The 15,441-nt window shown below is 41.8% G+C and overlaps 1 protein-coding gene across 1 annotated transcript; it reads left to right on the top strand.

Moving 5' to 3' along the window:
• The first annotated feature begins 751 nt into the window (after positions 1–751).
• Positions 752–13,346, top strand: RBM43 (RNA binding motif protein 43). The gene is made up of 4 exons (XM_044978562.1): positions 752–924; positions 8,812–9,010; positions 9,484–9,578; positions 9,662–13,346. The coding sequence occupies exons 1-4, from the start codon at positions 922–924 to the stop codon at positions 10,415–10,417; spliced, it is 1,053 nt and encodes a 350-aa protein (XP_044834497.1). The 5' UTR covers positions 752–921; the 3' UTR covers positions 10,418–13,346.
• The last annotated feature ends 2,095 nt before the right edge of the window (positions 13,347–15,441 follow it).

Here is a 15,441-nt window from a genome sequence, read left to right as displayed (position 1 = left end):
TTCACCACTTTTTTCCTTGCCCCATAAAAGGGACAGCACAATGCCATTACATGCCCACCCATCGGACGTCAGAGTACTTCTGGCTTCCTGCACTTCCACATGACAGATGAACGATACCCACAGTCTGTATCTTTGCAATTCAGTTCAGTCTCATTTGATGTATGTTATTTTATGCCCAATTGGTTTAACATGCCTGTCTTGTCTCCTCATGTCACCACATTCATCTTGGATTATTCATTCCCGTCTTCTCTGTGCCCATCCTCACTCCACTCACTCCCTATCACCTCCCCCTCTTACTTAGCACCCTGAATTTAGTTTCATAGCTTTATTTGTGGATAGACCCATCTAGATGAGCAAAAATGCATGTAGGACAATCTGTGACAGTTCCACACCTCAGTGCCCATTAGGTACGGCATGATGTGCAGTAGACAAGACCTAGGCTGCATCACTTATACCGTGCACGTGTATCAGTACCTGGGAAGACACACAGCTCTTACCAGTACCTGATTATATGCTTCGTCTTTTTAGTTCTAAACAAACCATACAAATCAAAATGAAAACCGGGCACAGACACCAGAGTTAAAACCTAATCCCCGTATAGCAACCCCCCTTAGCTTCTCCTTGGGGTTAAGGTTCAAATGTAGCCCAGCTGTGTAAATCCCCGGCTATCCGCGACAGTTAGACGCGGGTGCAGCTCTTCAGCGTCTAAACAGCCGCGGCCGCCTGCCCGGGGAGAACTGGGGCGTGTAGTTGACGGTCCCCTTTTACACCGCACTGTCCTCCCGCGATAAGGGACGCGGGGTACTACAGTTCCCAGCAAGCATTGCGCCGCGACGGGCTGTCAGGGAAACCAAACTACGAAGTGAAACTCAATCGGCCCCGTCGCTGCGTTTCCAAGGCCAGGCTGCCAGCGGTACCCCCATGGCAAGTGTGTGCGCGCGCGTGTTTGTCGCGGGGAGCGGAGGGGCTTGGCGCGTGCTGGGCAGTGCCCGCGGGCTCTGGGCGGGGGGCTGCGTGGCGCGTTTGTACCGAGTGCAGCGCCGCGTTCGCCGTGCGCCGAACCTGCAGGATGGCCCGGCAGCTCGCGGGGCTGGCTGCAAAGACTCCAGCATCATTGTTCTGTGAGAAGTTAATATCTGTAGCATAGAAAACATCATGGGTCAAACCCAGCTCAGCCTGCCCTAAAATCAGCGTGAAGGGGTGTGGGGGGGGGAGTGACTCTCAAAGGGATTCACTCCTGGAGATTCCCCCGCGCCGTGCCAGAGCAGGAGAAGGATTTGCCACTCATGGGCCTGCCCCACAATCTTGCTGTTTGGGGAGGAGCTGCAGGAGGCCAAGGCCATCCATGCAGAAGCCCTGTGCCTAGTCTGCACTGGCTCTGGGCCCCCCAGCCCAGCTGCTGGGCAGTGCAGTTGCAGTAGGGCCTTGGAAGGGGAGGGGCTGTATTATCTTTCCTGGCTAATTCTCCCCATCCCTACCCACCTCCCTAACCCAGTGCAGGAACAATATTCATATGTTTATATGCTGAAACATTAATTGTCTGGTTTGAATTGCTAAAAGCAAATGAAATTGCTCTAGGCCCAGTTCAATAACAGTCATTCTCTCAAGTTATTTGTAACTTAATAAGACACATTGAAATTAAATATTAACCATTCAGACATTCCCATATGGAATATGTACTAACCAAAGTGCTGGCTAGCTATTATTCCTCAGCCAAAGTAAACGGTCATCGTGGGTTGTAGTAAACCTTTTCGAAGTTAGTGGCTGTAAGAACCCTCTTTCATTCAGGCTAAATGTAAAGAAGCCATTAAGGCCCTCTCTGTAACTAGGCGGCTAAAATAACAGGAGTGCCACCCAACACACAAACACATGACAAAGCTTGAGTTAAAGCTGAACTGTATAGCTCAATGGGTTTCCCTGGGGGCTAGGGTTACCACCTGGCCGGTATTTGACCACTCTAGTTAAAAAAATTGCCAGAAAAATTAATTATGCAGGAGCTTTTTTAATATGGGTCTAAAAACTTGCATTAACATCACTGGGATAGCTACTGTTCAAAGTTTGTGTCCAGCTAAAGAAGCGGCAGTGTTCCCACTTCCGCAGTTTAAATAACAGATGAAAACACGGCAGCTGTATGTCCACCAATATGGAAGTGCACCATGCGTGTGTGTGAGAGAGAGAGAGGGCTTGAGTCATTTGAGAGTGAGGAGACATGTAATGTTATCAATCTTATCTAAATGTGTTCTCTTTAAATACTGTAAGTGGCTGTTGAGCCACAGGGGGAGGGCGGTGTTGTGGATGTGCCTTGTGTTTGGGGTTGCAGCGGGCTTGCCTTGGAGTAGAGGTGCCTTTTTTTTGTGTGCATTTCAAAGGTGGTAACCCTACTAGGGACTGGTATAGCAAACACCTGTCACAGAGGCTAGGACATTGATTGGTGGAACTGCATGCGTGTGTGTGTGTGGGGGGGGGAGATCTGTAATGAGAGAAACAGAGACGGCAACAAGGGACCAGCCATAGCAGAACTGTTAGATTTTTTTCCCCTTAGGATAGTGCTAAGAGCGAGCGAGCTTTTGGGCCAAGGGCTGGCTGAAAGAGAATTGGGTCTGTGAGCAAATAAATTGTCTCCCGCTGCTTGATTCCTGCTCTATTCAGGGACACAGGATTTGTACATGTTTTTGTAAACAGGATTGCATTAGAGATACCTGAATCCATCATCAGTTTCTCCTTCTAGAAGAAACAAACTTCATGGCCCCAACTTTGGGTAACCACTCTGGTCAAAACCAGGTAACACTACATATACTTCTGCCAGCCAGAAAGTAGCTTGTTCATACAATCACTATCAGTTTAAAAAATGTATTTCTGTGCATAAGCTGCTCTCTGATTGACAAAAACAGAAAGTCTGTCCTCAAGATGATCAGAGTGCAATTTATTTATTTAGCATTCACATAGCAAAGCAATAGGGTTCTTAGTGGCCAAGTGGAGCTCTTGGAGCACCACCAGTCAATTTGGCTAACAGGCACTCCTCAGCAACATGTATCATTGTTTGATCTGCATCACAGCTTGGACTGTCTTGAAGACCCCAACACTGCTGATTGGTTGCACAAAGGCCTTGCCAAATCTGGAATGGGTTAAGGACCCACTGATGACATGGGCAGGCAAGCAGTAAGGTGCAATAAGTAGAGTACAACAAGCTAATGCTACAATAAATTATTTTACTGTGCTAATATTCCATCAGCTAAATGACTAAGGACTAATGACTGCAATAGAATCCAGTTGGAGGAATCCATGCATCTGTGTGCAACCCTGTTGACTTAAATGGGACATAAGGAGTCTGCACTTGCAGATCCAGTTGCAAGATCAAGGCTTAAATCTGCATGTAACAGTGTAGAACCCACCTCTCAAGTGCTCCCACTGGTCAGGTGTGTCTGGTTTTTTTTTTTTTTTAAGATAGCAGGGTTGGGACTATCAGGCCATACCCTTAGGGCTTCCTCTCTGGAGGCAATGGCTTTGCCCTCTTGGTCTGTTCTAGCCCCAGCTCTCCAGTTGGGCTTCTTAGTAGTTCAGATCCCCTTCAGGGGGAGTTTACCATTGCCCAATTGTAGGTCAGTTCCCCAGACGCCACTGGTGGGGTGGGGTGCAGAGGGACCTGCCCACTACTCTGGGTCCCAGCCCAGGGTCCCTAAGAAAAGCAGTCATGCACAACCATGTCCCTTTAACTACCTACCTTCAATTCCCTGGACCACACAATTCCCAGCCATCACAAAAGCTTCACCCTTATCTCAGGGCTCATCTATGTCCAGGCCCAGCAGCCAACTAGAAGCTCTCTCAGTCCCTTGGCCCCTGCCAGAACTGGGCTGTCCATGGTGTTGCAGTTCTCTTTTGTCAGCCAGGAGCACCAGCTATACTCCTCTGGCACCAGTAAGGAACTGACTGTGTCTGGCTCCACAGCTCCTTTTATATGGCCTTCCTGGGCCCGGAGTGACTGCTCCCTGCAGCCTCTCTGATTGGCTTTTTCTACTGCAGCCACTCTAGGCTGCTTGGAGGATACTTCTATTGCTCTTTTCCTGGGATAGGTGCGGCAGGACCCTCAGGCCTCCAGCAGGGGTCCTCTAGGTCTAGTTTACCCCATCACACTGTATAATTCAAGTTGTTTGATGAGGCAATGCTATTGCCATAAAGGAGTATCACAGGATTAACAGTTTCAGTCTTGCAAATTCAAGTCTCAGCTTTCTCTTGACACTCAGGGCCAAATTCTCTGCTAATATAAGTTGGCACAACTCCAATGGAACTGCACTAATTTATATAAGCAGTGGACCTGGCCTTTATTTTCCATTGATTCTTCTTCTATAATTTGGCATTTATGTAAAAGCAAGAGATTAGAATTTTGTGACACTATTCCTTTCTTTTCTATTCATGCAACCAGACAGCATTCTTTCTATGTACTGTTCCAACATGCATTACAAAAAACGAGAGTATCTTTGTCTTGGATACGTTGTCAAAAAACATAAATGCATTAAAAGATGCAGCATCGCTAGCTGAAATGGCTTCTGTCTTAAATACTGTCTTTTGAAATTAATTCCTGTATTGAAAAAATGTATACTATCAAAGTATTAATATTCTCTATGGTATCTCATTATTATTCTCTCATTTTACTTCTTCAGCTTATGATACAATGGGGTCTACATTTTTTTTTCCAGTGAAAGTAACATTTTAAAATTGTGTACAATTGAGATATAAACTAATGGGTTCTATGTTCATGCCCCAGTATCAAAATTAAACATCTTCAACTCAGTATTCCTCTTGGCAGCAGTACACCATTATGGAGGAACAAATTCAAAATCTATTGATGGTGTTGCTTTGTTTGAAGAAAAATAACACTATTATTTAACTCTTATATACCACTTTAAAAACATTATCGGATTAATTCATCCTCATATTTCCTTGTGAGGTAGATGATTCAGTATTGCTAGCTGCATGGTACAGAAGGGGAACCAGAGGCTTAGATGTTAAGGACCCAAGGGCACAGAAGGGGCCAGTGTCAGACCTGGAACTTGGGAGTTATTTCCTCTAATTTTTATGGTCATATCACTAGACCACACATTTTTTGTGTGTGTGAGACCACATATCTGTCGGGTAACCTGGAGTGGTCAGGTTCTTTTACAGACTCTTTATAGGGAGAAGGAGCCAGTTATGGCTCCTTGACCCTTTTTTTGCCACAGTACTGAGCACAGGTTAGAGCAGCCTCAGGGCTGCTTCAGCATGCCAGCTGGCAAGGCCTCCTAAGGGACTGTCTGCCATCTGAGTGTTCTAGCTGTGCTTCCTTTCTCCCGTCCCATTCCCTGTGCCAGAGGCTGTGTAGAAGGTGCCAGTTCTGGTGGCTGTTTGCTTTCTGGGAAGTCCCTCTAGCTGGGGAGTTGCTTGTCTCTATTTCCATTGTGCTGCCTGAAAGTGGCTTATACTGAAGAAAATCACCATTTCATAAGTAAAACGTATAGCTCTTTAAATGTGAAGCCTGATCAAATAGGGCTTGTGTCTTCTCATATTAAAAGCTTTTAGAGTGCACTGCTATGCTGTGTCATTGAATCTGTCTTCTGACTCCCTTTGGAAATAATAGACTGGTGATTCACATGGCTGTGAATCCATGTCAGTGAAAAATTATTATCCTGTGGCATGTTTTGCAGGCTTTATAACCGCTATTCGGGCCCTGACTCTACCTTCTGGAGTGTAGATCCAGAAGAGATCTTCTCAGAGTAGTATAAACAATGTCATGAAAAATTGACCTGGCTTACAGACACTTAGAAATTGTTGACACTTCATTCCTATAGGTGGCTCTATGATGAAACACTAAATTATTTACTTTCTTCTTCTTAAATCAGTGAACGGTTACAAAACTCACTCTATGTACTAACAGCTTAGAGGAATTTTGTTATGGTATTCCCAGTGAAACACTACTGTTTATTTCTTTATAATAAGCATGGAAGGAGAATATATTTTTCATAACGGGACACTGATGAAAGTCCTATTTGTGATGCATTTCATGTTCAAAGAAAAAGGGAGGCTGGGTTCTAATGAAAATCTTGTGCATGTTGAGTTATTTTGCATGTTGCACATCTCAGATGACTCTAGTTGTGGTCTTCCACTATAATCCTGTATCCCAGCTCTCCTGAACTTTGGAGAAGTTTGAATCTGAGCCTTAAAATTGCAGTCAGACCTATCTCTAATGAACAATAAATAGTAGTTGTGACACTGTGCCAGAAAGGGTTAAGCAACTTGCAGGCTTGATGACATAAATTCCACCTTTAGAGATATTAGTATATAATGATTGTATTTTTTGGTGTGTTTACATATATATTGTTAGAGTTTGACAGTGTAACCAAATGTTTCCTGTCTGTCACTGTATTCTGTTAATGCAGAGATTAAAAGGAGATGTTAACATTTAGATGAACCGTGAATGTAGTAGTATCATTGTCTTCATTTCTCTTTGAAGTTTGTAGTAAACTACCTGTAAATGGTGAGAGATGGGCTAATCCATGTAGCTAATTATCAGTAGTGCTTAGGAAATAGAAGGTTTTACTTCAAAGCCACAGTGCTTCACCCAAGGAATGCCTGCTGACTGTCAAGAGGCTGCCAGAGAACTATAAAAAGAACTCTAGGGCCCTGAGCCTGTGTTTCAGATCTGCTTAAGCTTTGTCATGGGAAGTTTGAGTCGCAAGACTGAGGTCTCCAGCTCCAGTCTGGATCACCCTGATACTTACTCTGAAGGTATGGCTACACTTACAAATCTGCAGCGCTGGTAGTTGCAGCGCTGGTCGTCCAGCTGTGCAGGGCCAGCGCTGCAGTGTGGCCACACTCACAGCTACCAGCGCTGCAGTGTGGCCACATTTGCAGCATTTGCAGCGCTGTTGGGAGTGATGAATTATGGGCAGCTATCCCAGCATTCAAGTGGCAGCAACGTGCTTTTCAAAAGAGGGGGGTGTGGGGCAGTGTGACAGGGACCGGGGGGTGGGGGGTGGGGAAGAGAGAGTGGATTTTTGGAACTGACACTGTGCAAAATCAGAAAAATTTCCCACCCCCTTACTGTTAACTGCAAACAGCCTGCATCCAACATACTCTCTTTCCCCCCTCTGCCCCCTCCCCCCGTTTCTCTGAAGCAAAGCAAACACTCAACCCCTGTGAATCACGCAGGGAGGAGGATCTCATTTGATTGTTCACGGATTGATCACAGCAAACAGGAGCTGATAAGCAGCTCCGGAAGAGCAGCTCCGGTAGCAACGGAGCTCCGGAGGTTCACAACAAAACAAAGAGAGGCTGCATAACAAAACAAAGGGAGTAATTTAGTTAAAAGCATTCTGGGATACACCCTTATACCCTGGAGGCCAATAACAGCGCTGGTGTGTGGCCACACTTGATGACCAGCGCTGCAGCACCAGCGCTGCAATCCTTATTCCCCATGCTGAGTGAGGTGTACGGCCAGCGCTGCAGCCAGGGAGTTGCAGCGCTGGAAGTGCCCTGCAGGTGTGGCCACTTACTAATTGCAGCGCTGGAAAGCCTCCACCAGCGCTGCAACTCGCAAGTGTAGCCATACCCTGAAAGAACTCTTTGCATCTCTAAAGCTCACCATCTGGACTATGAAACTGACCTAAGAATTTTATTCGTCTGTATGTATAATGATTTTAACCAATAGTCTCTTTTCTTTTCTAATACATTTTTGTTTGATTAATAAGAATTGTCTGTAAGCCTGTATTTGGGTAAGATCTGAAATATTCATTGACCAGGTGAGTAATGTGTCTGATCCTCTGGGATTGGTAGAACTTTTTATATGATGAACAAGATTTTCAGTAATCATCATATTTGACTTGGCTGTCTGGGTAGATGCTCAAGGCTGGATTGTTTAAGAGAACTGTATTTCTGGCTTCTGGGTAACCAGTAAAGTGTTGTAGAAGCTATTTTGTTGATGGTTTGGTAAATCTAAGTATTAGAAATATCCACTAGTTTTGGGGATCGTCTGCCCCATTCTTTGCATTTTGCCCTGACTGAGCAATCTCAGCGTGGCCCCCCCGGGACTCTGGTCACAGTAGTGCTTTCCAACTTTATTCACACTGTGAATGGTAGAATCAGAAAATAGAACAAAAGTAGTCTTATTAATATCACACCAAATACTGCTCATTTTAGAAGCCATTTGAGTCTAAGTCTGCTTTTCTCTTGTTCTGCTTTGGCATTTGAAGTGGGATGTGAATGTAATTTACACCACTAGTGTAAAAAGGCCTTAGGCCTGGTCTACACTTAAAACTTAGATTGACCATGCTACATCTCTTAGGGCTGTGAAAAATGTCATGCCCTGTGCAACATAGTTAGGTTGACCTAACCCTCCCTTCTTGTAAATGCAGCTAGGCCAATGGAAGAATTCTTCTGTCGACCTACCTACTATTTCTCTGAGAAGTGGATTATGTACACTGTCAGAAAATTCCCTTCCTTTGATGTAGGAAGCATCTACACTACAGCGCACACACAGCTGCAGCACCGTACCTGTGCTTCTGTAATGTAGACAAACCTTTATGTAAATGAAAATTAAGCCTGGGGTTCTTTGGTGAAATGTTCTGTGAGGTCTATGGAGAGAATCAAAAGTTGACTCAGCATTCTTCCTGCTGCAGGAACAGAAAGAGGTATATTATGGATCTTAGCACAGGAGGGATGGTGTGACAGAGTGGATATCAGAGAGGTATTGGGAAATCTCTTATGAGGAGGGAACAGCTAGTGGCATAAGTCATTGCACATATAACTTGTATTTACAATGTGTCATGTCTCTGTCCACAGGCCACAGGACGAGCTGCCAAGTCTGAGAAAACAATTGTGGTCTCTGGTATTCCAGATGGCATTGTAAAAGATGATGTCATGGTTGACATATTGATGATTCATTTCCAAAAGTCGAAGAATAGGGGTGGAGACGTGAAAGATGTAGTTTATCCAACAACAATAAAAGGAGTTGCATACATAATCTTTGAAGATCAAGAAGGTATTTATATTAACAAATTACATAATTGTACCCATGAAATAAGAGTATGTAATTTAGAACTTTAAACTTAAAACACTACACATGAATGCCCTCATATTAATCCCAAATTTTAAGATTTCCTCCTGTTTATTAAGGACACAAATGTGAATAGGCTTAATGCAGAGTATGTTTGTCTTTTAAGACTAGTAAAAGAATAAATCTATAACCTGCATAGCAAATGAAATTTTTATAGTCAAGCCTTGGGGAATAAATCTCTGCTAATTAATGTTCTAAGGAGACAGGCTGCTCTCTTTCTCTCTTCTGAACAATTTTGAGTAATACATAAAGTATCAGGCAAGAATATTGAGCAGTGGGGAAATCACTAGGGAAACCATCAAGAGGAAAACATCTATGAAGTATTCCAACCATCAGACAGGAAATAAAACATTATCATCCTCTTGCAAAACAAAAGTGAGTCTGTATTTTCTTCTCAGTTACCGAGAATGTTCTCCAGAAAGATGAACACAGACTAGAGGACAAGAGGCTGGGCAGGTATTATCCTCTGAAAATATCTCTCTCTAGTGAACATGTAAGTGCTTCCATCATAGCATCCTAATAGTGTGGTCACGGCTGTGGTGCACTTATTAATTGCTTTTTATTTTACACATATAGGTTTTCACCTGTGTCTCGTCTGTTCTTGATTTGTCCATTTTTGGAGATAAATACATTTTGGAAGATCTGGTGCAGGAGCTTCAGAAGATTATCCCAGCCTTGAGCTTCAGTCCTTTGCAATCCAATGGGCAAATTTCTGTTCAAGGGTCATTCCCAGCAATCAAGTCACTAAAAGACAATTTGTTATTAAAAGCAAATTCCCTTTCCAGGAAGGGCAAGAGGGGAGAGAGAAAGCCGGATCAAAGACCTAACAGCAGGACCGAGAAGCGTGGACTATTTGTGGAGCCAAATAATACTTTTGTCCATAATGTAAACAGGGAAGAACAAGTGGTTGTCCTTGACACAGATATATACTGCTACATGAAACATTTTTTATACAAGGAAAGTCTGGCAAAATACAATGTTGTAAGTCGAGAAGTCACAGATGGTGAGATCACCACAATATATCTAGAAAATGCCAGAGCAAGTTCTGATTCTAGAGAATTAGAAAGAGCCAAAGAGGGAATTGAAGATTTGTCTGCAAAACTTCATTGCAGATTACGTAAAGAAAGATTCTCTCTTGATGGCAACACCAGATCTGAAAGGCTGAAATATAAACAAGCATTTGAGAGCATAAAATCCCGATTCCCCAAAGTTCTGGTTATTCCTTATGATACTCACATTGATGTGATAGGAAGTTCCTCTGAGACATATGAGTTTACCCAAGAAGTGGGTAGAACAGTAAAAAGCCACTTCCAAAAGAGATTCAGGAGGTAGGAGTTATTTAGGTGCTGTAGGTGATGCCTGCGAGCTAGGACTTCCTGAGAGTGACATCTGGTACACCAAAGTACAGTCTCCCAACGGAGTCGGTAGGAGCCCTATTGCTGGGGACTTTTTATAAAGGAGGTTTTGCACTTCTGTAACTTCCAGCGGAGGATTTCAAAGCACTTTGCAAACTTCAATTAATTAGGGCCCAATCCTGCTCCCATTAGAGTTTTGCCATTGACTCCACACAGCACCCTAATAGTATTAGGAGCATCATTTTACATGTGGCTCCTCTATCATTAAAAGAAAATGCAGGCCCGTCTACATCACTGCTGATACAGTCCTACAATATGTGCACACGTACTTCTCACAGTACAGGAAGCATGGACACCAAGACAAAAGTCCCAAATACTAACTTAAATTTCAGACAAGTAGCAAATGACCTGTTCATGCATCTGGTGAAATTAAAGTGCGTAGAAGTTAGTTTTCACAGTGAATGGACCATCCCTGTTTTATGGTCTCTACTCATCACAAATGAGTGCCTCTTGTGGCTATATTAACATACACTCTTTTTATGCACGTTTTTGTTTAATAAGCCACTTAGTTTTACATGTAAAACATGTTTTGATAAACTTTTTTCTTTCTATATGCAGCAAATTTAAAGTAGTTTAATTTAACCAATAAAAAAAGTAAATGCTGTTTTTGTGCTTTAATTGAATTCTAATTTCCATCCAAATACAGTTTGACAGGAATTATGAGTAAAAAAATAATCATAATCTAGTAAATAAAAAACATGCACCAATCACTATTTTGTAACAAAAAAGTTGTGCCAATTAGGAATCTGAATAAATGTATGTTAAGCTACGTAGACTCATTGACTCGTAGACTTTCAGGCCAGAAGGGACCATCGTGATCATCTAGTCTGACCTCTTGCACATTGCAGGCCACAGAACCTCACCCACCCACTCCTGTAATAGACCCATTACCTCTGGCTGAGTTACTGAAGTCCTCAAATTGTGATTTAAAGTCTTCAAGTTACAGAGAATCCACCATTTACACTAGTTTAAACCTGTAAGCGACCCATGCCCCATGCTTCAGAGGAAGATGAAAAATCGACACAATTCCTTAAATAACTGTGTAAAGATATAGTGTATCATCCTGGTTAGCAAAAAGAAGTAGCAAATGTAATGTAAAGGCTCTAATTAGCAGAAAGTAAACCTATTTTAATGGTTTCCAACCAACAAGAATCTTTCTTTAGGAAAATAACTAAGGTACAATTACATGAGCTCTGACCCCCAGAAATGTAGGGATTGGTAGTCATTTTGTAGAAACCTTTCCTGTTTTTTTTCAGTCAGCTAACCCAGCCTCCCACATTCAAAATGCATATTAGACACAAATAAGTGATAATTGGCCTTATTTGCACAGGACTATTGAACTCTCACTGACAGGCAGCTGCAGCTGCTCAGCATCTCCTACAATCAGACCAGTTATTTGAATATCTCTAAGTTTTGGAGTGAAAGTGTCGGTCACTGCATTAAGACTTCTGGCTTTGCTTCTATTTATATAGATATTATTGACAATGCAGTGAAGTGGACACATATTTCCACAGCAAGTCATCACATTCATCAGTGAATGCTGTGAGCAAGAGAGGAGTAATAATTTCCTGTACAAATGTAAGCAACCTCGAAATTGTACTGAAAAGCAACCAATCACTCTAATCATTAATTACAGAAATTAGGGAAGGACAAGACCTTTATGTCATATTGTCCATCATCCCCCCTTGCCCAGTGCCTGATTGTTTCTGGCTGTGTTTTACAGTCCAGTTTTAAATGTTTAAAATAGTGGTGTTTCCACCACATTGCCAAGGAAATAACTCCACGATCTAATAGAAAATTAGTTAATATTTTAACGTTTAGTTAAATATTTTCTGGATCATAAGATCCTAGGAGCAGTAACTGCCTCTCTCTGTGCATTTGTACATTCCTAGCAAATGGGATCTTATTCTGATAGTTGTCAATGCATATAATTAACAATAATAATCATGTATGTATAGTGCTTGGAATATAAAAAAAACTGTATAAGTGCTTTCCATCTACATTGTTCCATGATGCCTGTTACCTTGGTATCTGAGGCTAAGTATGAGCCTGACGTTAAAACTATGTCAGAGTCTTACTAAATCCATCTTTTAGTGCTTCATCATAAAAATTAATGGACTTTGTCACTTAATGTGATTTAATGATCTTTTGCAAATTTGGCTCTCTCAATATCCACTGTAGTGGAGAAGCAGGGGAGAGTGAGTTACGTTTTTTAAATGGTTGTATACTATGTAATATAGGAATGTACATAATGCTTTGTCAAAACAAGACAAAACTACCCTGTGTGTTATATTTTATATCTCTTTTATATTATTTTGGGGGTGCATCTATCAGTAGATACTCAAATTATTAAAGACAGTAACTGAACACTTTTAAATGGAGAATAAAATTATTTAAAATCCTGTGGGCATTTCCCTTTAAAAGAAACAAATAAACAACCAACCAACCTCCCCACCCCAATGTTGTGCTTTTGGGATTTTCTTGCCATGACAAACTAACAGCTTTACTTATTATGAAAATGGAAGGTCCAGTTATTAATTTTTATTAAACCAGTGCCATTGTGGTGCATGGAAATTTACAGTCAAGGAAGAAGACAAGGTCAAGAATGAGCTTAAGTACTTTGCTATATCACAGTCTCAGCAGGGATGGAAATTTTAGAATGTTTTGCAAAGATAAAATCCGTTCATATTTGTGTTCATTTCCACTATTCAGACTGTAGTTTTTCTCTTTGTACATAATTTTTAATACATTCATTTTTTCTCTACCATAATTTATATAGAAAACCTATATTAAAATTTCAGGTTTTTATCATTATGGCATTGCTGTTTCTTATTTCAGTTCATCGTGTTAGAGGTATTGTTCTGTTTTCATTGTATTTAACTTACCTTATAAAAATAATTTAAATTCCTTGAAAAGAATAAAGAGCTTAATAAAAATTGTTACTTCAAATAATTAGGTCAAATCTAAACAATATCAGTGATTCTGGCACACTTACAAATCAGATGTCATTTGAACTATGATTTATAAACATTTGCATAGCTCATCCTGCTGTCTTTATGCTCTCTGTTACATGGTTTATATTTATTCCAATTACATATAATAGGGTTTTCTTTTTCTCTCTGTACATTTGAAAATAGTAATTGAAACTTTTGAACAGATAGTAAAAGGGATGCAATCAGCTGAGACAAAGGAACTAGAACACTAGGAATGAAATTCACCCAGGTAGCAAGGACCAGAGAGAGCCTCCCATGAAGCGGAGATGAGCGTGTGTAGGGGTTGGGAGAGGGAAGTTCCATTGCACGGGTGAATGGCTGAGGAGTTGGTATAAGAATGGCCAGACTGTGTCAGACCAATGGTTCATCTAGCCCAGTATCCTGTCTTCTGACAGTGGTCAATGCCAGATGCCTCAGAGGGAATGAACAGAACATGACAATTTAATGAGTGATCTATCCCCTGTTGTCCGGTCCCAGCTCATGGCACTCACAGGCTTGGGGACACTCAGATAACGGGCTTGCATCCCTGACTATCTTGGGTAATAAGCAATGATGGACCTATCCTTCATGAACTTACCTTATTCTTTTCTGAACCTGGCTATAGTTTTGGCCTCACAACATCAACTGGTTCCACAAGTTGCTTGCTTGGTCCGTAGATGGATTCTGCAAACCTTGTATAATAGTAATAGCTACCTCATTATTCACCTTTAAATCTCTTCTTGAACCTCTCCTTTGCTCTGATTTCTAGAGAAAACTTGACAATGGTTAAGCAGCTGCTGTGCTGTGAGCACTGCTTATCAAACTAACCAGTATTATCTCATTGTTTCCTTGTATTCCCCCATCAAACTGTATCAATCTGTTGTCTCATCTTATACTTAGATTGTAAGCTCTTTGAGGAAAGGATCATCTTTTAGTTCTGTGTTTGTACAAGTGCCTAGCACAATGGGGCCCTGGTCTCTGATGAATAACAATTAATATAAATTCTTATTGTATGTTACAGCTTTTTACACAGTCTTTATAGCAGCTCTGTAAAAACAGCCATGAGGGAAGGGGACAGGGTGTTCATGAAGGGACAGGGCCTTGATGATAATGACTATACAGACCATATGGCACTGACTGAGATGTAGGAGGTGTGTAGCGGGCAGGACATGCATCTCCTGTTTCAGCTCGGGAACTGGAATAGTGACAGTGGAAAGGCTATGGAGCTGGGTTGTGGCTTAGAGAGTGACTGCCTTCCCACTCAAACCCCTTATAGGCCCTGATTCTGCAAACAGATGTACACAGACAAACCCTTATGCTTGCAGTAGAAAATGGAGAGCATTGTCTCTGTTGTGACTCAATATATTGCAGTATTGTTTGCTGTTGAGATTACAAAATAGCACCCCAGCAGGAGATAGCATTTTTAAGAGTGGCAACTGTGAAACGAAACAACAGTTCAGTCTGGTGTTATCCATATTCATCATCCAGGTCCCATTTCAATGCATGTGAAACAATAATGAATGTTTAGAAAAAAGGTTTCATAGATTCCAAGGCCAGAAGAGACCATTGTGATCATCTGCGTAACACAAGCCATAGAACTGCCCCAAAATAATTCCTAGAGCGTATCTTTTAGAAAAATTGTCAGTGATGGAGAATCCACCATGACCCTTGGTAAATTGTTCTGATGGTTAATTGCTCTCACCATTAAACATTTACATCCTGTTTCCAGGCTAGATTTGTCTAGCTTCAATTTCCAACTGTTGGGTCGTGTTATACCCCTCTCTGCAAGATTGAAGAGCCCATTATTAAATATTTGTTCCTCTTGTAGACACTTATAGACTGTAATCATTTCACCCCCTTAACCTTCTATTTGTTAAACTAAATAGACTGAGCTCCTTGGGCCTATCACTGGAAGGCATGTTTTCTAATCCTTTAATCATTCTTGAGTCTCTTCTCTGAACCCTCTCCA

The sequence above is a fragment of the Mauremys mutica genome, chromosome 10, assembly GCF_020497125.1.
Source record: "Mauremys mutica isolate MM-2020 ecotype Southern chromosome 10, ASM2049712v1, whole genome shotgun sequence".
Taxonomy (NCBI): Eukaryota; Metazoa; Chordata; order Testudines; family Geoemydidae; genus Mauremys; species Mauremys mutica.
This window is presented reverse-complemented; position numbering and strand designations above follow the sequence as displayed.

Excerpts from the sequence above, each read along its gene's own strand:
- RBM43 (XM_044978562.1), top strand. Across the intron at positions 9,011-9,483 it reads AATCTTTGAAGATCAAGAAG|TTACCGAGAATGTTCTCCAG; the intron begins GTATTTATATTA and ends TTTTCTTCTCAG. Across the intron at positions 9,579-9,661 it reads TATCTCTCTCTAGTGAACAT|GTTTTCACCTGTGTCTCGTC; the intron begins GTAAGTGCTTCC and ends TTACACATATAG.